Consider the following 22377-nt stretch of genomic DNA (forward strand, 5'->3'; position numbering starts at 1 on the left):
CATTCGGAGCGTATCTCTGGTAACACCTGGACATTAAACCCAGCTGGGAATATAAAGACCCAGGACATTGCAATATACAGCCACAGGAGGGAGTTTTATATCCTACATGCGGGACTGGTAATTATAAGGATCATTGGCATGAACATTTAACATTTAACGATACATGCCTAGTATTTTGAGCCATTTTCCAGCCTCTGAATAACAGTTATATGCCAGCTATATGTGTTATATGTTGTATGTCTTGTTATGTCTAATATGTATGAATTACTATGAAATGCACTTCAAATGAAATTATTTTGATGAAATAATTTTTAATAAAATAAATTCATATGCATATTTGACCCGGACCTTCGCATGACGAAAGAAAGCAAAAAACTTAAAAAAAGAAAAATAAATTCATATTATTGTTGATAAGAATTTGAATTGAATAATTATTGAACTGGACACAGTTGCGCCTCCTAATAGTGCCTGTGAGCAGATACTTCAGACACTATATACACCATTTTTAAACATAAGGGTATGGGTCATAAGGCTGACAGCAATAAGGTCGACAGTCAATAGGTCTACCACTATTGGTCAACACATAAAAATGTCGACATACATTAGGTCAACATGGTCAAAAGTTCAACACAAACATTAGGTTAACATGAAAAAGGTCTACATTTTTTTGGGTGTCTATGTTGACATAGGTCGACATGTACACTGTATAAGTGTACCGCGTCCCCTCGCATGGCTCACTTTGCTCGCCATGCTTTGGGCACGGTGCCACGCTACGCGCGGCGCACTGTAACAATTTAGCTCCATGTCAACATGGATAGTAAAGTATAAAACACCCTTTTTTAAAGAAAAACAAACATGGCAAACTGGTCGACCTTTTTCATGTCGAGCCTTTCCATGTTGACATGTTGTTAAAGTGTGTAGATGAAGTGCTTAACTACAGTAAATAGCTTCACATGCCCCGATGCATCCTCACCTGGCCTCTCAGAGGGGTAGATTTATTAACTAACGATCAGGGGAATATGCGCTATCCCCGTGCCTTAATCTATCACACCTGCTGGCCGGGTACTTTATTGGCGGCGGTGTGGGGCAGGAGGCATAGCGCAGCTACGATATTTCGTGCTGCGCCCCTGCCTCCTGCCTGATTTATGAACGGTCAGCATCGCTGACCGTTCCGATGCTGACCGTTCAGCCGCCTGCAGCTATCCACTTCGACAGCTGCAGGCGGCGATAGCCTATGCCTACAGCAGGGACAGCGCTGTCCCTGCTGCTGGCTCTGGGGTAGATTTATTATAGCGGCGTGAGTAGCGAGATCCCGTGCATGCGCAGTCCAGCCTGCCGGGAGGAAGAGGGGAGGGGACATCGCCGGAGGGGGGAGTTAGCGCTCCCCTGCTTCGGCGGCAAGATCTTAGTAGAGCTTGTTTGGTGTCCCCTCCTGCTTCGCCTCATTAGCGTCATTAGCTGTTATAGCTCTTAGCGCCGCTATAATAAATCTACCCCAGAAGAGGGCGGGATCTACTAAAGGGAAAATGCGGTAAAACGGGGGTTCCTATGTACCATTAGCCATCCACCCCGTCTCCACTTGGCAGGGTATCGCCACCCTCTGGGTGGCAATACCCTATAGAAGCCTATGGGCTTCTATCGCCGCCTGCCGTCCGTGCGACCCCCCCCCTCCCGTCCTCCATCGATCTCCTCCTCCCCCAGCAGAGGACATCCGGCTGCAGGGGGGAGGAGCAGACGCAGGGGGACACTGAAAGCCGCCGGGATGTGACGGAGACCCCCGCACACCACATTACAGGTATCGCGGGGGTCTCCGTCACCGCAACCCGATGCTAGCCGCATATGTTACTACATATGCGGTAGCATCGTGGCGGCTGGCAGGCGAAGGGCGGCCATGTATATTAATACATCCCGCCCAGAACCTCCACCTTCCTCTACAGCTTTGCCATCTACTGCAAATCCAGGTACCAATGCCATCCCCATTTGACAAGAAGGTAAATGATTCTAAACTCCACACACCAAACAATTCTTCTCCTTCTTTCCTCATTCCCCCACTGCATGCACATTTCTAGCCAATCATCATCCTGTCTCTTTTCACTAGAAAACACTTTCATCATTCCACTTCTAAAGAAACCAACCGGTCTACACTCATCCTCCTAGACTTAATGCTGCTTTTGACCAACATCTTGCACTGCATAATTTACACTGTACTGGTCATCAAGACACAGTTCTTTATATGATTACTTTCTACCTATAGTATAAAAAAAGTGAAATGGGCCTAGAAAAAAATATATTTTTTAAATTAATCACAATATTAAATAAACAAAATAATAACTTAAGGGTGTCTTAGCCCTATAAACCCCTATAAACCCCAATGCGGCATGCTGATCCTTCAATGCCATCATTTATTGGGGATTATGCTACAATATTTCCAGAGAAGCAGCCCCAGGAGTCCTGTTTTTGTATCAATAACATTGTATCGGTAACTTATCCCAGATCCCATGTGTTGTCTGCTGACAACGGATCATTTACTGTATGGCAAAAACAGGCTATGAAAGCATAGTCCGGTATTAACATTGGGCTAAAATCAAGATATTAGCCATTTTATGCTGCATGTAACTACCGCCGGTAACAGGTCCCTGTCCGCTCACCCAAGTGGTAAAAAATCCACATTTGTGTATCCTCCACACCCTAGGGTAAGAAGTTGCTTGTTCAGTGATCAATGTCATATTTTTACAATTTTTAAAAATCCTACATGCCCCAGTGTCAATTTAAAAAAAAAAAATTTGCTACACTCCCGCACCCAGTAACAATAGAGAGCTCCTGTATGCATGGGGCATTACCAATCTTCCACAGCTGAGCATCAGTCAGGAGGGAATGACCATCAGGTCAGTGGGGAATGATCATCTGTTCCCAGCTACAGCTCAGCTCTGCAGATATCAGCCAAATAGTGGTTGGGAGAGGAGAATTAAGTCCTTGCACTTGTGTTCTCAGCTCATATGCACAACATTCTGGGGCATGATTTTGGCCATTAATATTGACAGTCACAGACCGCAGCATCACTGCAGGGGGACAGGTGAGCAGGAGGAAATCCTTTTTGCACATGTGTAGAATTAATTTCTCCTTTAAACACCAAGGGCAAAGCAGGATGGCACAGTCGTATGGGAATCAGTCATGTCACCTAAATCCCAACTGACTGCTTGTGGCTAATATCTGTACCTCTGGCATAGCCTTCCCTCTACTTCCAGTATCTGATGTGATCCATAATTCCAGTAGCCAGGTGAAATGACTTGTAATTACCTACAAAGTCTTCAACACCTTTAATGCAACTAAAACTTAATCTGGAAATATTCTTCCTCACACACTGTTAGATCTACCTATGAGTCCTGTTGCCAACCACTTATAGAATAACCTACCACGCCTGGTCAGGCTCTCCAATAGCTTTCAAAAATGTAAAAGAATCCTAGAATCCAACATTTATTAGAGTTTGTTCTACTGTCACTTATACTGATCCCACTGGTACACCTGTTCCAAAGTCTGTTCTAAAGGCGTTACAAGCCGCCTCTGGCGAGTCTGTGTAAATGCAGCCTGTATTTTTTCTGTGTGCAGTTCACCTGTCACGTAATAAGGCAATTAGCACTCTGCCTTGTGTGTGTCAGGCTGCTCACCTGCAGTGACTTTCCTAATTTATGGGGGTTGTCCATTCCAGCTGTTCTGATTGGATATTGTTCCCTATATTACCCAGCCTGTCCTAAGTTCTGTGCTGGTTATAGTGCTTGCTTCTAGCTATTGCAGCAGATCATACTACATCTTTCCTGACTAACCATGATCCTATCTAATCCTGACTAGTCTGCGTACCCTGATATGCGCTAAGCTTGCTATATCCCTGCAATTGCCTGATCCTGGGTGATCCAACCTATACTGGCTGTTAAGGGCTTGTGTTTACGTACCTGTGTTTTCACCTATTTGTCTGTATGTAAAAAGAACTGCCCCACAGTCTGGTCCTGCTGAATGTCTGTGTGTCGCTAGTAGAGTCTATTCAGCTATAGAATATATGTACTGTCTTTGTCGCTACTAGTGGCTACTCTGCTACTGGAGCCTGTCTGTCTGCTTGCCTGTTTGTTTACTGGTACTGTGTCTCTATTAGCGATTACTTCCGCCGGTACTTGTGTAGTTTCATGGCTCCAGTAAATCGCATGCGATTCGATGTGCGATGCGATTTAGTACCCGTTCATACCCCCACTATCCACTACGGCATGGAGTTGATTTTATATAGTGTGGCGGGCGCAGCGAGCCACCGAGCCCGAAGCGTGGCGAGTGGACACTGATTACTTGACATGTATTCCATGGCCCCTCACCACACTTCGGGCTCAGTGAATACATGTCAAGTAATCCGTTTCCCCTCGCCATGTTTCGGGCCACGCCATAGTGTATAGTGGGGGTATGAACAGGTACTAAATCGCATCGCACATCGAATTACATGCGATATCGGGTGGCGCCGCGAAACTGCACAAGTCCCCTTCCGCCTACTGGCCCTGCTTGACTATGTGTCTGTAACCGGTATTGCTTGCATTCCGGTTCGGTCCGTTTGTCTGCTCACATTGGACCTTAAATCCCCCTTGTTGCATGAGACAGTCTTATTCAATACTGGGAAATTATCTTATTCTAGGAATATAAACTATTACTGCAAGCAACAATTGAAATTAGAAAAACCAAGTGCAGTACTTCAAGTCAGAAAACCCCAAAATGTTATGGTTCTAATGCAGCCTTATTATGTGTTACATTGCCTGGTAATATAGCCGCAAGAGTTGAATGAAGATCATAAAATAAGTATGCAGTAAAAGAAAAAAAAATCAGGCTACATTTAATGAAGGAGATGTGAAGTCCTAACATTGAAGGATTCTGTGCGTTGACCTGATTTATTACTTTGACATCCAATTTGAGGAAGAAAAAAGAAAAAGCATGAAGATCACATTAAGATTGATAGTAGATCTAAGGCTACTTGGCTTTGGAGAGTTATTCTAATTACATGACCCCAGACATCAGCAGGAACCATAGTGTACACATGTGTGCATACAATAGTGTATTCTAAACATACATTGTGTGTTTTACCTGCTCTTTCCTCTTCCCCTTCGCAGAGTGTGACTTTCACCATTCCTTTCATCTCTTGCCCGATGTAATGAGGGAGAGCGGCTGTGTGTACTCCGGGAACTGGCAGTGCTTGCTAGGCTGCTATCGCCTATAACCATTCCTCCAGAAGTGTCCGGCCCCTGGGAGAGCAGTTGTGAGGGTAGACCACGAAGCGATGGCACTGGGGAGTAATGAGCCCCATCTGAATTCAGGTTGTTATCACTGGCGGAGCGTTGCAGAAAGCGAGGGGATGAAAGACCAACACAGCTCACAACACGTCGGCGCTTCGTGTAACTTGGAGTCTCCCGAAAAGGCACTTGTAAGAGACAGAGAGAGCAAGAAAGTGGCCAAGACTAGTCATTAAGACAAAGTACAAGTGCAATGGATGGGAAAGGGAACAAAGTATTCTGCATTATTAGTATGACTGTTGGTATGTTTTTGTAACTTACCAATGTCGGATTCTTTGTGAGTTTTGATAATTTCGGCAAGTTCGAAATTTCCTGCAATAATAGCAACCTATAATGAAAGAAAGCGAAAGAAACAAACAGATTTGGTTTAGATAAAACACAAAAGACTAAAAATAAAAAGGCATGGAACAGTGAGCCTAATTAAGTAAGAAGTGCAAATTAGGAATAAATCGGTATTCTGCAATTTTTGTCAAACTGCACATGCGCGTATGTGCCAAAGCAAGTCCTGGAACTGCGGGAAAAATGCAACAGCAGTATCAGGGACAACGAGGTGCCACAACGCGGCATGTAGGGGAATCATCTCAGCATTGCAGGGGCGCGGGCCAGACAATAAAAGTGTGTCTGAATCATTTGCCGGGCAGGATGTGGCAGGTGCAGGTAGCCATGGGCTACACTTAATACATTTTGCTGTATAGCGATGGAACCAGAAAATGTGTGGCAAAATTGCGGGGAGGGAACTAGTTTGCATGGAGGCCTTGCCCTGTGCTGAGCGCCCTCCCCCACGGCTACCACTGGCAGTTGTAGTTTTGAAAAGCTTTTCAAAATTACAACTGAAGCTAAATAAAGCCATGTACAAATACAAAAGCCCATAGGAAACACATATAAATAGATTAGCTTTAGGATTGTCTGGGAGACAAATGATACTCTAGTACCAACTAAGACTATGTCTTGACCATTTGTGTGATCTTACTTCCAGACCAAAAGAAGAAAGGACACATGCTATATAACAAGTCATTATCTGAAAACATGGTTTGGACTCTGGGCCTAATTCAGACCTTCTTAGCAAGGCTGCCATTTTTACAGATGGGCAAAACTATGCTGCACTGCAGGTGGGGCAGATATACACGATTGTTATGATTTAGATCAGTTCAGCACGATATTGTATAATGTGTACACATAACAGAAGTAATTCAGACCTGCTCCCTAGGCTGCGTATATTATGCCCCCACCAAACCGCTGCCTGAATCCCCATGCTACAATGTGAGCTTGTGTCTGCACGAAAAAGTAATTCAATGGTTACTCACCATCAGATTATTTTTCTTCTGTTAATTCATGTACGAAAAGGTCTGAATCAGCCCCAATGTGTGGTAAGATGCGCACTCCCGTGTTGTTGGTGAGATATTGGGTGATGCTAATCACATATTATGGTCTTATGATTTTATGTCACATCATATAATGTACATAAGATCAAAGATGTCTGGGAGAGCAAGGGAAATTGTGTACAATAACTTATATCCCATCATTCTAATGTGCACATAGCCTTAGATTTATGGGAATGATTTTGTTTCTGTGCAGGGTAAATACTGGCTGCTTATTCTTACATTGCAATTTAGATTTTAATTTGAAAACATCTCACCCAAATCTCTCTCTGCACGTTACATTTGGCCCAACTGCAGTGCAGCATGGTTTTATTCAACTGCAAAAATTGCAGCCTTTCCAACAGGTCTGAATCAGTCCCACTGGCCTTATGGTGCGGGTACAATCATGCTATTTCAAAAAAAGTTGCAGCGACAAATCACATGTTTCACCCGAGGCGATGCAAGTCGAATCTCCCATCTCAAGATATAATGTGCTGCACATAATATTTATCGCATTGCATGTGTGATCGCATGGGTTTTTAAACACATGCGATTTATCACAATGAGATGTGTGATCTGTCAGTTCATATACCCCCAGATATCTCATTCCTCATTCCATCAGCCGATTTCAGGTCAAAAAGGGCATGCAATTTATTACATGATTTGACTCCCATTAAACGCCTATGGAAAGGTGGCTCAACTGAGCTTGAGCCACCAAGTGCCGGAAGGTCTGCCACAAACTGTGAACTGGGTTTAAAACCGCTCTGTCATGGTTTGAAACCCGTGTCCAATCACCTGGGTCGGACCAACGTTTCTATTTTTAAGGGGTAACAGAAAGAACCAAAAATAGCTGAGAACAATTTCAAATCTGCCGAAAGTGATCATTATACTAAAGCAGCCGCTCACATGTTAAGATCCAAGTTTATCAAACATCAGGATTTTTTTCTATATCAGACAGCGCTGATAACATTTCTAGGTATATTGATGTTGTTGTAGAGAAATAGTGGAGATTGCTGCTTTCTAGATATGCATAGCTCATTGTATTACTACTTTGTACAGCTATAATGATTGCAATGTGCAAGTTCCGCCTACAGGGGTCATCTAATCACTTTATTGAAACCATACAGTAACACTTCGCAATGAGTTTTTTTTACATTACATTAAGATATAAAACATTTCTATTCAACATTCTGCAAGTTTTTATCAGAGAGCTTCAGAAAAAATCTCCACGGTAGAAAAACAATACTGAACATCCTGCTAAACAGTTATCATTCATCTCCTTGTCTCTTACTGCACATATTCATTTCATATTAACTGTCCTAAGGTAAGTTATTCATTGTATAGATCAAACAGAATGAAAGGAGGATAACCAGAAGTACGTGTGAAATGCCCGTTGTAGGTGTGGATGGTACAGTTAGGAACCTTGTACATTTATTATGGGGACACAATTAATGTTAGAAACATAAGACAAATACCAAAAGCAGAGGAAACCTGGGCCTTATTCTAGTTCACTCTTTCTGGCAAAGTCCTTCTTACATGGACAACACCATGTGCACTGCAGGTGGGGCAGATGTTAATTGTGCAGAGAGTTAGATTTGGGTGGGGTTTTACTTCAAAGTGAGATCTATATTGCAGTGTAAAAATAAAGCAGTCAGTATTTTCCCTGCACAGAAACAAAATAACTCACCCAAATCTAATTCTCTCTGCACATTTTACATCTGCCCCACCTGCAGTGCACATGGTTTTGTCCATCTAAGAAGGATGGACTTCAAATATCTGCTAAATTATATACACCTATACTAACCCTTCTAAAACAGTGTTTCTGAGCCAGACCAGAAAGGAATCTCAGACCAGGCTTTCCCAACCACGGTCCTCAAGGCACACCAACAGTGCAGGTTTTAGTGATATCCAGGCTTCAGCACAGATGGTTTAATCAGAATCACCCAGGTACTAATTAAATCACCTGTGCTCAAGCCTGGATATCTACCAAGCCTGCACTGTTGGTGTGCCTTGAGGACCGTGGTTCGGAAAGACTGGTGTAGAGGAACAGGACTTTCACATGCAGGTGATCGGCAATCTGAGGGGGACATTTACTAAGATGTGAGTTCTATTTCAGATGGAAAATAGATAAGTCCATGGAGAACAGTAAGCTAGGCAGTGCAGGGGGAGACAAACAGGGCTGGAATAAATGGATGTGAATAAAGGGCACATGTTTGAGGAAAGACACTGTGGTAGAATATTCATGTTTAAGCACGTAACTAGCAGTTGTTAACAATGTAAATATAGGAAAGCATGGCTATGGAAAGCATAGGTGGGCCCAAGAATTGTAGGGGAGGGTGTGTGACGTCAGGCTGATTTAATCGCAGCCCCTGAGTAACGGCCCATACACACGTTGACTGCGCCGGGCAGAAGGAAAGCCGCTCAGTGTGTATGCACTGAGCGGCTTTCCCCCCCAGTGATGACAGCGATCATCGCTATCCATACACGCTGGGCATAATCACCCAGTGTGTATGGACCTTAAATCCCTGCCTACTCAGAGCCTGCGATCAGTGGTGACCAATGGCAAAATCATTTGATGCTGAGTGGCTTATGAATGGTTTTGGACATATTTGCATGGCTTTGAATAGATTTGCAGCTGTACACATCTATTCGCACATAGAATTAACTTACAGCCAGGGTTTCACTGTAGTGGGGCGGCATTTACCTGACCTCTTGCCACTGCAAATTAGCAGCCGTGTGATCAGGTGTGAATCAAGTCCAACGATATGTGTTTTTGAATAATATCAATTTACCTCTCTTCCTACCAGTACCCTTCTATGCTCATACTGCTTTGTATCCATGCAAAACTCTGTACCAAAGAATATGATATGTTAAACTGATAATGAAATATTGTTCACATTAAGCTGTGACACGTATGTAAACAGTACATGTCATATATGAGGTTGTGCTCCAGCAGATGGTTACAGTGTGGGAGGGGCTCTGACACCAGACTGACAGTAATCCAGATTTATACAGGATCATCTAGATAGACGCAGATTATCTCCTCATCACTGGGACAGCGCTGTTGTCCTTGTAACAACCTGCAGGGTTACCCTCACACTCCATGTACACCACAACAACAATTTACTACACAAGCTCTATCTGCACTTAGGTATAATAGCAATGTATAGGAGATTTCATTCACATCTCAGTCAATACATTTTTAATGGGGCTATTGTAATGCCATTTTCACCAAATGTCAGCGACAACCCATGCAATCCACGTATGCAAAGAAATCAAAGCCATAAAACCGAATGAAGTGACACAGTCAAAAAGGATGGAACCCGCTTACTGAAATGTATTTAGTACTTTGTACAAAAAGCCTTTCTTGGTAATGACAGCTTAAACCCTTTGAGTGCCAACATCTCTGTGAGAGATGTTCAAAATATCTGCTAAAAATGCCAGCGTCGCTCACATTTGTTATATAAATTTAAGTAAAAAAGTTGTGTAACAAAAAAAAAAGATATTATTTCCTATATAAAGTAAACATTACAGGCCATTATGATGCATAAAAATGTTTGCTTGGCAATTGTCACGCCTGTTTTGTCAAATTCACTTGGCACTCAAAGGGTTAAGTGACCTCCTGTATGAAGAAACTAGTCGCATGCATTGCTCAGGTGTGGTATTGGCTCATTCTTTCACACAAACAATAAATCTTCAAATCTTGAAGGTCCCGTGCGCCTCTTCTATGAACTCTGACCTTTAGTACTTTTCATAGATTTTCAATTGGATTCAAGTCAGGTAATTGGCTGGACTAGTCTAGCAGCTTTATTTTATTTCTCTGAAACCAATTAGCTGCAGTACCAAGCTCCAATTAAGGTGCGTACACACGGGGCAATATGATCGCTGGCAATATATTGCTAGCAATATATTGCTCAGCAATCATATTGCCCCGTGTCCCGTTTTCATCTGCGACCAGAGATGGTCACAGATGAAAATTTAAACACTGCTGGGTGAAGAGGCAGGGGATGTCGCTGGTCGGAGGAGCATGTTCCTCCGACCAGCGACCATTCAGGGGCTGAAAACGGGAGCGCGCACCCGGCGATTTATCGCTGGTGCACACTCCAATCACTGGCAATATGGTCGCTCAGCGACCATATTCCCAGCGATTTCAGCCCCTATCGCCCCCGTGTGTACACAGCATTAGATATGGTAAATCCAGTGGCGGTTTTTACCTATGGGCTGCAAGACTGCTTATGTCAGTGATGTGCTGCTGTCATTGCTGCTGTCAGTGAGAGGTTATGTGCTGCTGTCAGTAAGGCATGGATAGGCTGCTGCCAGTGAGTCAGCAATGGGCTACTGACAGCAACACATTCCTGGACCGCTGTCAGTGAGGCAAGGATGCATAGCTGTCATTAAGGTTGTGCTGTGCTGCTGTTAGTAAAGGCAGGCATGTGCTGGTGTCAGGGAGACAATGATGAGTTTATGTCAGTGATGTTCTGCTGTCAGTGGGACAGGGATGTGCTCAGTGAGGCGGGAGTCTACTGCTGTCAATAAGGCTTTGATGTGCTGCTCTCTGGGAGACACGGATGTGCTGCTGACAGTGATAAAGTGATGTGCTGCTGACAGTGAGGCAGTGATGGTTTACTGTCAGTAGGCAGGGATGTGCTCCTGTCAGTGTGGCAGTGATAAGCTTATGTCATTGATGTGCTGCTGTCATTGCTGCTGTCAGTGAGAGGTTGATGTGCTGCAGTCAGTGAGGCATTGATAGGCCGCTGTCAGTGAGGCAGTGATGTACTACTGTCACTGGGGCAGTGGTGTGCTGCTGTCAGAGATGTGCTGCTGTCAGTGAGGCAGTGATGTGCTGCTGTCAGTAAGGCATGCTACTGACATGCGGATGTGCTTCTTTTCTGTAATTTGTGTTTCTGTGAATGATGCAAGTGTTGACAGTTGTGGAGTGATACAGCAGTGGCTTTATGATGAAGTTTTGGTGACAGCTGGAAGTGATGATACTTAGCCTAAAATCTGTGCAGGAAAATGACCTATACAATTGTGAAAGCGGCATCGGTTCAGTGGTTTCCAAGTTTATCTCAATCAGACAAGCAAACAGATGTTCTCATTTTTAAGCTGTTTAGAAGAACAGTTTGTTTATTTGTAACATTGTAGCAGTGAGATGTTGGCAATGGTCTGGGAGGTTGCTAGTATAATTGCTAAATATTCCAATTTTAAGGCAATAAACCACCATGTAATAACCTGCAAAGACTTTTATTTGTGTAGTTACTCTCCAATTTTCATTGAGCAAAGGCAAGATGGCTTTTTTCCAACAGCATTAAACCTACTTTATAATTAAACGAGAATGTTTTCTAATGACTATTTTTCCATTGCAAACAATAATAAAATACAGCACTGATACTGCACATTAATGTATAATGGCAGCTATCATTAACGAATTGCACTGCAGTGTATCTGCAGAGAGTAAACAGACCACATTCACTATATAAATCATTGCTTGCGTGAGAACTGAATACGAATGATTCCTTACTTGGAACGCCGTTTGGTTGTTGAAGTTCCTAATCTCTTTACTTGCTCCACGGAATAGAAGAACCCGAGCACAGCTCTCCTGTTAGGGACAAAGGGAAACAGCGCTGAGTGCAAAAATACTGGACAAACATATACTACAGGTTCAGTCTCCCATATGCGAAAATAGAATATTCCATGATCCCATATGGGGGGGGGGGGAGGGCAGATGATAGGTGCACGTTGGGACGTAGGAGGAAGAAGCACTAATAGGAAGTTCGTGCTTGGTGAGGCTGTATGGTTAGTTTACTATAATGATATGTTGTATATGTACAGTAAGGGCTGCACACCACTTGTGGAGCATTATAAATCCAATGTTATAAGAATTGTATTCGTATAAACACACATATAAGTATATATATATATATATATATATATATATATATATATATATATATATGCAAAAAGAGTAGAAAAGACGCACCAATGAGCACAAAGTAACAGAATTTTACTGATCAAATAAAGCTCACGTACATATATATATATATATATATATATATATATATATATATACTTATATGTGTGTTTATACGAATACAATTCTTATAACATTATATATATATATATATATATATATATATATATATATATATATATACACTAGTTAAACCCTGTCAAAATGATGGCACTTCACTTTGAGCTGCGACTGTTTTTATCCCACAATCTCTACACCCCACCCCCAGTCCCTATCTGCTCCTACCTCCAATCTCTGACTTTACAGATCCCTCTCTCCATGTCAAGCATGTGTAAAACCAATCAGTGCCCCTGTAAGTATTGCTTTCAATAGTCCAGTCTATGGAGTGGTCTCTAGTGGTCAGTGGCGGTACTTCACCTCATAGAGGTGAGGAGCAGTTAACCTTTTATTTATATATATATATAAAACAAAGGAAATAAGTGCGCAAATTTTGAAAGACCCTTGAACAGTGGATACTACTGTGATTATCCACACACAAGAGGGGTTGTTTGTATAAAAAGTCCCGTTTCCAGTTTATCATGCACCAAAGGATCTTTATTTTGTCCCGGCAGCTCTCGATCACCTGAATTCCACAGGTGTAAAGACACTAAAAAGAAAGATGAGAGCGCTCCATAGTGTAATATCAAAAAGAAAACTATTGTACTGTCTATTATGAGAATTTATTGTCGCTAGTATATATTGGTGTTAGAGCAGTTTTGGAGGCCGCTGCTGTCAAGATTACCGCATAGTAGGTTTAAATTATCTGATGGATTTCAGCTGAGAGACAGCCACGGGCTTTAAAAGAGGAATCTGACCAACGCCAGACCAGCCCTCTGACGAAGTACGTGATTACGAAACACGTTGGGGCGTGGCCTGGTGTTGCAGTCCATCCACCAGACGTGTCAAGACGCGGGGAATCCCGAGTGTAACCGCTCCTACATTTCATATGTTTGAGACACGAGCTTATGCGATTATCTTGCGGTGGTGATACCGCTTGCTGTGGTACGTCACTTTATACCTGTTTTTACTGGAAAAACTTTGTTTTTAAAATAAAAGTTTCTTTTTGATATTGCACTATGGAGCGCTCTCATCTTTCTTTTTAATATATATATGTATAGAGCGAGAGAGAGAGAGAGAGAGAAAGAGAGAGGGATGGATTATAGGGCCTTCCTACCTCTATGATTGTCTGTTATTACCCGGTTATGTTTTATCACTGTTGTTTCCAATTGTAAAAAGCAACAGAATTTTTAGCAATTTATAAGAAACATTTAATAAATAAATAGTTTATTTAACCCCTTCACGACATTTGACGTATATATACGTCATGGTCGGGAAGTACTTCCCGACACATGACGTATATATACGTCATGACTTCTAACTGTCACTGCGTCTAGAGACGCAGTGACAGTTAGGTGATGTCTGCTGTGCCTGACAGCAGACATCCCCCCTCGCCGCCCAGGGGGGGCAGGGGTGCCCCCCCCGGTCGGCGATCGCTGTGATTGGCTGTTCAAATCTGAACAGCCATTCACAGCGTTTCCTGTGTTACCGGCGGCTAAGCCGCTCGGTAACACAGGGATTCACTGGTGATCGGTGCTGTCAAGTACAGCACCGATCACCACCGATGTGCAGCCCCCCCTCGAACCCGCCGGGCACTCACCCGGCAGCAGCAGCGGCTCCACCGGCTCCCCCGGAGCGTCTGGAGCGCACGCAGCGCTGCCCTCCTCCCCCCTCCCCCCCGCAGCAGCAGCAGCAGCATCAAGCTGCATAAAAAGTAAAAAAATAAACATATGCACTGAAAAATATATTTATATATATATATACACATATATATATATATATGTGTGTGTATATATATATATATGTATATATATATATATATATATATATACACATATATATATGTGTGTGTGTGTGTGTGTGTATATACCGCACCGATTACCACCGATCGCCAGCCCCCCCCCCCTCCCACCCGGCAGCCCCCCTCCCTCCCACCCACCCGGCTGCCGCAGCGCCAGCACCCCTCCCACCCCCCCGCCAGCCGCAGCACCAGCCCCCCTCCCAAAGCTGGTGACTAAAATGGGGTCACTTGTGGGGGGGTTCCACTGTATTGGTGCTTCGGGGGTCTTGCTAATGCGACATAGCACCCACCATTCGTTCCACCACCAAAAATCACTCCTTCCCTTCTGAGTCCTGCCATGCACCCAACTGGTATTTTTTGGTCACACGTGAGGCATTGCCGTACTCGGGAGAAATTGGGGCACAGATTTTGGGGTGCTTTGTCTCCTTCATTCCTTGTGAAAATAAAAAATTTTGAGCCAGAACTGCATTTTTCTGTAAAAAATTACATTTTTTTACACAAAAATGCAGATCTGGCTCAAAATGTTTCATTTTCACAAGGAATGAAGGAGACAAAGCACCCCAAAATCTGTGCCCCAATTTCTCCCGAGTACGGCAATGCCTCACGTGTGACCAAAAAATACCAGTTGGGTGCATGGCAGGACTCAGAAGGGAAGGAGTGATTTTTGGATTTTGCAGCACAGATTCTGGTTGAATGACCCCCGAAACACCCATACAGTGGAACCCCCCCACAAGTGACCCCATTTTGCAAACTACACCCTTCAGGGAATTCATCAAGGGGTATAGTGTACATTTCAAACCCCCCGGGGTTTCACCAATTTAGATACAACTGAGCTGTGAAAATGAAAAATTAATTTTTTTCATTTTCACTGCCCAGTTGTACCACAATTGGTGAAACCCCTGGGGGTTTGAAATGTACACTATACCCCTAGATGAATTCCCTGAGGGGTGTAGTTTGCAAAATGGGGTCACTTGTGGGGGGGTTCCTAAATTTTAGCATCTTATGGTGCCTAGAAACCTACATGGTGCCTAAAAAATAATCTCATAAAAAGGAGGCTCCAAAATCAAGTAGGTGCTCCTTCTATTATGAAGCCTGTGGTTTGGTCACCGTGCACACTAGGGCCACATATAGGATATTTATGAAAACCAAAGAATTGGGGGAATCAATTTTTAGTCACATTTCTCTAGTAAAATCTACTGTGTTCCTTAGAAAAATGTATTAAAATTGCAAATCTGCAAAAAAAATGAAATTTTGAAATTTCACCTACACTTTCTTTTAATTCCTGTGAAACACCTAAAGGGTTAACAAACTTCCAAAATGCTGTTTTGAATACTGTGAGGGGTGCAGTTTTTGAAATGGCATCATTTATGGGGGTGTCTCACATACAAGTCACTCAAAGTCACATCATAACTGACCTGGTCCCTAAAAAAATCAGAGTTTGAAATTTTCTTGAAAATTTGAGAATTTGCTATTCATATTTGAAGCCTCCCTGGTGTCCAAAAAAATGAAAATGAGGTTGAAATAATGATGGCAACATAAAGTAGACATATGGTCTATGTTAGTTATTCACTATTTTGAGTGGTAAGATTATTTGTCTCACAAGCAGAAAATTTAACATTTTGCAAATCGCAAAATTTTCCATTTTTTTACGACATTTTGGTATTTTTCACAAAAAATCACAGACTGTATCGACGAAAATTTACCACTAACTTGAAGTACAATGTGTCACGAGAAAACAATCTCAAAATCACTGGGATAAGTAAAAGCAAAAAAAAGTTATCCCCACTTAAGTGATACATGCCAGATTTGAAAAAAAGGGCTCTGTCAGGAAGGCAAAAACTGGCTCTGTCATGAAGGGGTTAAATGTAATTTGAGAAGTTGCAATGGTCTATATAGAAGCTGTTCACAAAGCAGTGAAGAAAGCCCTGTGGAGGTTTCCCATGTCATGAGTTTAAAGAGCATCAGCCACTGTGCATGGCATATAGTGGAAGTTCTATTCCCACATATACTCTTCAGCAGATACGTAGTATTAGCGGCATCCACTGGAGAGCACAAGAGCCCCAGGCAGGACAACACTGATGAGATAGCTGGAAGTTATGTCACAGACCCACAGTATCTCAGAGGTGGAAAATCATCCTAAGGGATTGAAAATACCCTGCCCGTTATAATGATACTTATTCACTGAGTTCTATTAACACAGCAATTTATCTTCAGAGCCATTTACACTACAACAACGTGTTGCCTATAGCTATGTACTTTAAATCAATAGGGACAAGAGACATCCCATATTTATACATGCATGTGATATAGTTGAATTGATTTACCGGATGCAACATTAATAAAGTATAGCATAGTTACTTTATCTGACCATACAGTATCAAAAATGAAGAATGTAGTCAAAGAAGGTTATACAATATTTGGCATCAGTAAAGGGCCATACACGCGGAGAGATTTTAACCCCATTCCTAAGCGATCTGACTAGATAGCTTAGAAGTGAAGCATGGATAGCTCAATGTGTATGGCCCCGGGTGACAGATATGTGAGGTCTCACGTGTTGCTATCGCCCGCAGACATAGACAGTGCTTGTACTGCCTACCTTGCTAGATCACTAGGTTATGCTTCGCTTGTGTGCTGTGATCGGTGCTGAGTGATCTGTGCTTAAGCCAGCTCGCTCTCTGCACAGCTCCCCAACAGCCCTTTTGGGCTTAAGAGGACAGACAGGAATTGGCAATATCTATAAAAGATCAGATAAGGAAATGGAGTCTTTACAGAAAAACATTTGGTACTTGTGTATTATCACGGCGCCCATCGCATCGCATACCACTAATTAAGGTATGCGATGGGATGCGATGGGACCCGATTTTCGGGTCCAAAGACCCGCACTGTACAATAAAATACCGCATCGCATCGCATGCCTTCAAAATGGCATGCAATGCGATTTTTAATTGTACAGGCACCCTGATGGGCTAATCGCTATGTTAAATGCACCCCCATTGTTAACGCCACCCCCAGGTTGCTCAGAGCAACCTTACATACGCGTGCACCTTCCACTTATTTTGAAGGTCGCCGACGATCGAAAGATGTGGGAGGGTCCCAGTGGCATGCGAATAAATGTTTATGTAAAACATTCATTCGCAGCCAGTGCAAATGTACACACCTTGCAAATAGTAGGCCGGCGTACCACCATTCGCAAGGCGGGATCTGGGTCACTCGTATGGATGCGAATTTGCATCCGAGCGAATGAACCAGAATACCCCCATATTCTGTTGCACTTTACAATGGAACAACAGTGATAGAACAAAATTGGGTAATAACAGACAGAGATAGGAAGGCCTTGTTCGCTAGTTTACAATCTATAGGGACCCAGGCACTGATACAGTACACAAGGATACCTCTTGCATAATAGTCCTGCCTGATAACAACGGTTCTAATGGGTTGCATGATATGGTTACACAGCAATGATGGCTTGGGGTCAGGAGGATGTAAAAGTGGAGAAAGACAAAATATGTAAGATCATGGCTCATTTATTCGCATGCGAATTCACATGCAGGAACGATGTTTTTTCACCTGGCATATGCCAGGTGTGTGGGGGCCGGGGAAGTACGCGCAGTCTAATGCGCAGTCTAATCCCGAAATACCGGGATTGAAATCCCGGCATTTTGGGGGCCAAATCCCGGGATCCCGCCGATCCCGATCCAGGGATTGCCCACCCTACTTGTATATTAGCACGGCTGCCGTTACGCAGTTAGCGTAGCTGTGCTGTCAGAATCAGCGTAGAATTCCCGCTTCCTGTTAGATTCAGTCAGAGTTGAAGAAGTGACAGGAATGGCTGAATCAGTGAGAGGTGAAGGAGAAGTGACAGTAATGGCTGCAGAAAGTGTCACAATGTTCATCCTATCCACGCCAGCCCGAAGCGTGGCGAGCGCAGCGAGCCCTGCAAGTCGGTTTGGAGAAGAATAGGAGTCTTGGAGAGTGCTTCTTGATCCATTTGTACATCACAAGCTATACGATCCTAACAGTCCTGATTTTGACACATAGTTTATTGTGATTACCATTAGATTTGAGTGAATTCATACAAAGCTCTGTAAGGAATTCAAGTAAACAGAAATACACTGACCGATTACTTATATACACTCAGATTTTTGATTCGTAACCCCTGATGAAGTCGAAATGATGAAACGCGTTGGGTTTCTGTATGTGTATGAATCTTGAAATACTGGACAACTATCTGCTCCAAATGAATTCTGTACAACGTTTTACATAAGACAATTTTATTAAAAATTGTGTCTTCTTTACATCCAGCAAAACATTGTGCTGTCACATAAAAAGCGTATGCTGGTGGTGGCACATCTATAGGCGTACTCTACATACTTCTTTCTGTTTCTATCCTTTTTCCCCCACTAACAGGGGGGACATATAGAGGTGCAGCCTAAATTTATACTTAGCGCAGGGAAAGGGTTAATTCTGGGTATTATAGGTATATCTATGCTTACCATATTATCCCTTTAACAGAGGACACTCATGAATTAGATTCTGTGACTGGCTGGCTGACTTCATTTCTGCATTTCATTGGTTTTAATCAATTAGAGAACCTGTGTAATTCCTGAACATCCTGGTTTAAAGGGATAGTATGGAAAGTTGGTAGATATATTAACCCTTTGAGTGCCAACATCTCTGAAAGATTTTCAAAATATCTGTTAAAAATGTCAGCGTTGCTCACATTTGTTATATAAATTCAAATAAAAGATTATATTTTCTATATAAAGGTAAATATTACAGGTCATTATGACGAATAAAAATGTTTGCTTAACAATTTTCACACCTATTGACAAATTCACTTGGCATTCAAAGGGTTAAAACTAATGTAATTTGCAGAACTTTTAGATGCTCTATAAAATGAATTTGTTTTATTTTTCGATGTTTCCATATAATCTGTCTTGTGCTATTTGGTATACCATCTGCTGAGCATTTCTTTGCGAATTGCAATAGAATCCCTTAAACTAGAGGTTCTCAACCTCAACCCTCAAGTTTTCTCAACAGGTCATGTTTTCAGGATTTCTGTCTGTGGAAGCAGGTGGGACAGTTACTGACCCAGCAAAATAGAGTAATTCATCTGAGCATGAAGAAAGAAATCCATAAAACATGACCTGTTGGTGGTATTCAAGGACTGGCTTTGAGAACCACAGCACTAAACCACAGTAGGCAGGTAAAGCTGTACACATTAAACGCTTCAAGAAAGATGTCTGTTCATTCCCATCACCTGGTTGTAGAGTGCACAAAGGTGCAGAGCACTGTTCCCCGATGCATTCTGTGCCCTCATGTCGGCTCCATAAAACAGAAGATGCTCCAGATGCTGGACGTGCCCATACCGGCATGCCTGAGAAATACACAAGGATTGGAGATGACTCAGAGTTAGTGACATATCATTAAGAGGTGGTAGACAAACACCATGCCATTTGGTTGACACATACAGCAACAAAAAGCATGTATGTCTAGCCATATGTGCGCTAGGTTTACATCAAGCTCATGATGCCCATGCACGGTGCGATGCGCATCATGCGCTTTTAACTAGATACAATGCAATCTGGTTAAAAAGTATGTTCGGCACATACTTTTTGGACTTTACGATGCAATGTGCATGGGAGCACGCATCGCATCGGAAGCCCAAAACACTCGCTCCATGTATGGACACCATTACACCTATATATGCTTACTTCCAACCAGATCTTCAGCACAAGACATATATTTAACATTTGTTTAAACAGTTAAAAACACATTCCTATTTGGTTTGATTTAATTATAAAAATATCTGTATAATACAGATTGTGATGAAACGAGATGGACCTGGACTGAGACCAGTTTATACACAAGAGCAGCTGTGTGTTATGTATATTATTCTTGTTATATTTACTGTTATAAGGTATATCTTGCAATATTGTATGTATTGGAGAGAAAACGGTCATTGCCATAGTGTGTGACAGGGGGGAGAGCCATGTGTATCACATATGTTAGTCCATTGTGTGAGGTGTGATAGGTGTTGCTGGTAATGTAACAGAACTATACCTGAGTGACTGGTAAAATAGCTGCCAGACAAAGGGATATATCTAGGTCAGCAGGTAACCTGGGAGATAATAGGTCAGATCTTCCAGGGGATTTACAATGGGTCTCTGCTGCACTATACTGGCTGACATAGCATTGGAATATCTGACCCTACCCCCTGAGTAGACTTTATTGCACAGGGAGGTAGGGGGGGGGGGGGGGGGGGGGGGGATTTGTCAGCCAGGTATATTAGGAGAACAGTTTCTCAATGTAGAAGATTTTATCCTGATGGATCCTGTGTACCAGACATCAGAGGAAACCCTACCAGAGCAGGGTCTGTGTGAGCCCGTACCCCAGGCTGGGGGAAACAGGACTGTCTAGCTAACGGTAGTGGTAAGGCTGCAGGTTACTGAGATTGCTATTTTAGAGTGCTGACTGCAAGAGGCTACTGGAGGATCTATGCCAGGGTTGCCTACTCTCCTGGAATGTGCGTGAGGCTCCCGAAAAGTGGGTTCCCCTCCCGGCACTCTGAAAAGGAGGTTAACCCTCCCATATACCGGCGCCCCCCTGCAATACTGGGGGGCGGGGCTTGATTACGTCTACATCAGGCCCCGTCCCCGAAGTGCTGCTGACAGTCTAATCTCCGGGCTTCTCCCGGAGAGGAGACTTTAAAAGTAGGCAACCCTGATCTATGCTACCAATTATCCTGTGAGCATCTAATTCGGTTGTGCTGTAATAATAAACTTATTTTTTATATAGTCTTGTCTGCCCAAGTGATTTGAATCCCATGAGTGTAACCTCCTTCCCAGCTAAAGGTGGTTTCCTCACACAGATCTTAAAAGCTTTTAAAAGTGATAAAGTGAATGGAGACAAATAAAGTACAAGCCAATCATCTCCTACTGTAGCTGCCATGTTACAGGCTGTGTTTGAACTATGACAGTGGCTGACTGGCTGGTATTTTTTTTCTCTCCACTTTTTCACTTCACAAGGGTTAACACATTGTACCCTTAGTCAGTGTTTTGCTCCCCTTTTTCCCATTCACCTCTACAAGCACAAGAAGATGCAAGTACTAAATCTGCATATGTACATAGCTGCAACCTTCTCTTATGGGCGTGAGCAAAACCAATTTTCATATTTTGCACAAAGCAAAAAAATACACCAAATGCTGCATTAGCCACCTAGAGTGTAAGCAATGGGGGGTATTCAATGCTGTGGGCGAGCGGCAACAGCGAGCAGAGCTTCCTGCTCGCTGTCACCACTCACCCTGTCAGTATTCAACGCAGCCTCCCTCATACGACTATTCCCCCTCGCTCCATTTTTTGAGTGAGGGGGAATTGGCTTATGCGGCTCCTGAACCAGCGAGACTCGCGGCTTAATACAGTGAGTTTTCTGCATTAGACGCGGGTCTCGCTGTTTTGGGGAATTCTCGCCGTCCTGTGACGGCGAGGATTTCCCCAGAACATTGAAAAGAGCGAGCGGCCGGCGCGGGGGTTAAACAGCGAGGATCGATGGTTTTCTGCAATCCTCGCTGTTTAACCCCCTCGTCGGCCGCATTGAATACTTGCCAATGAGTAGCCAAAACTTTACAGTACTCCAGACAAGGACAGCCAAGTGGCCCAGATTATAAATTCAATATGAGGCAAAACATCCGGCCTGTGAGCAAAGACTAGATAAGAGACAGCTACTAAATTAGCATAATCCATAAATGCAATTTAAGAAATACGTTTAGTGAAACAGTCCAAGGTATCAGAGAAATTCAGTGAAAATGGGATTGATAGAGGACGATAGAAGAAGATA

General features: G+C 43.0%; 1 protein-coding gene across 6 annotated transcripts in view; it reads right to left on the reverse strand.

The window, feature by feature from the left end:
- The window catches only part of SHANK3 (SH3 and multiple ankyrin repeat domains 3), a 284352-nt gene that overhangs the window by 111590 nt on the left and 150385 nt on the right, over positions 1 to 22377 (reverse strand). For all 6 annotated transcript variants that reach the window (XM_083183197.1, XM_083183195.1, XM_083183196.1 and 3 more), the window contains exons 9-12: positions 19802 to 19918; positions 12195 to 12272; positions 5577 to 5643; positions 5110 to 5443 (exon numbers count right to left, since the gene is read on the reverse strand). In XM_083183197.1, the coding sequence (XP_083039323.1) occupies positions 5110 to 5443; positions 5577 to 5643; positions 12195 to 12272; positions 19802 to 19918 (596 nt within the window). The remainder of the gene's footprint in view (positions 1 to 5109; positions 5444 to 5576; positions 5644 to 12194; positions 12273 to 19801; positions 19919 to 22377) is intronic.

This window comes from Crinia signifera, chromosome 4 (assembly GCF_055691185.1).
Source record: "Crinia signifera chromosome 4, ASM5569118v1, whole genome shotgun sequence".
Lineage (NCBI taxonomy): Eukaryota > Metazoa > Chordata > Amphibia > Anura > Myobatrachidae > Crinia > Crinia signifera.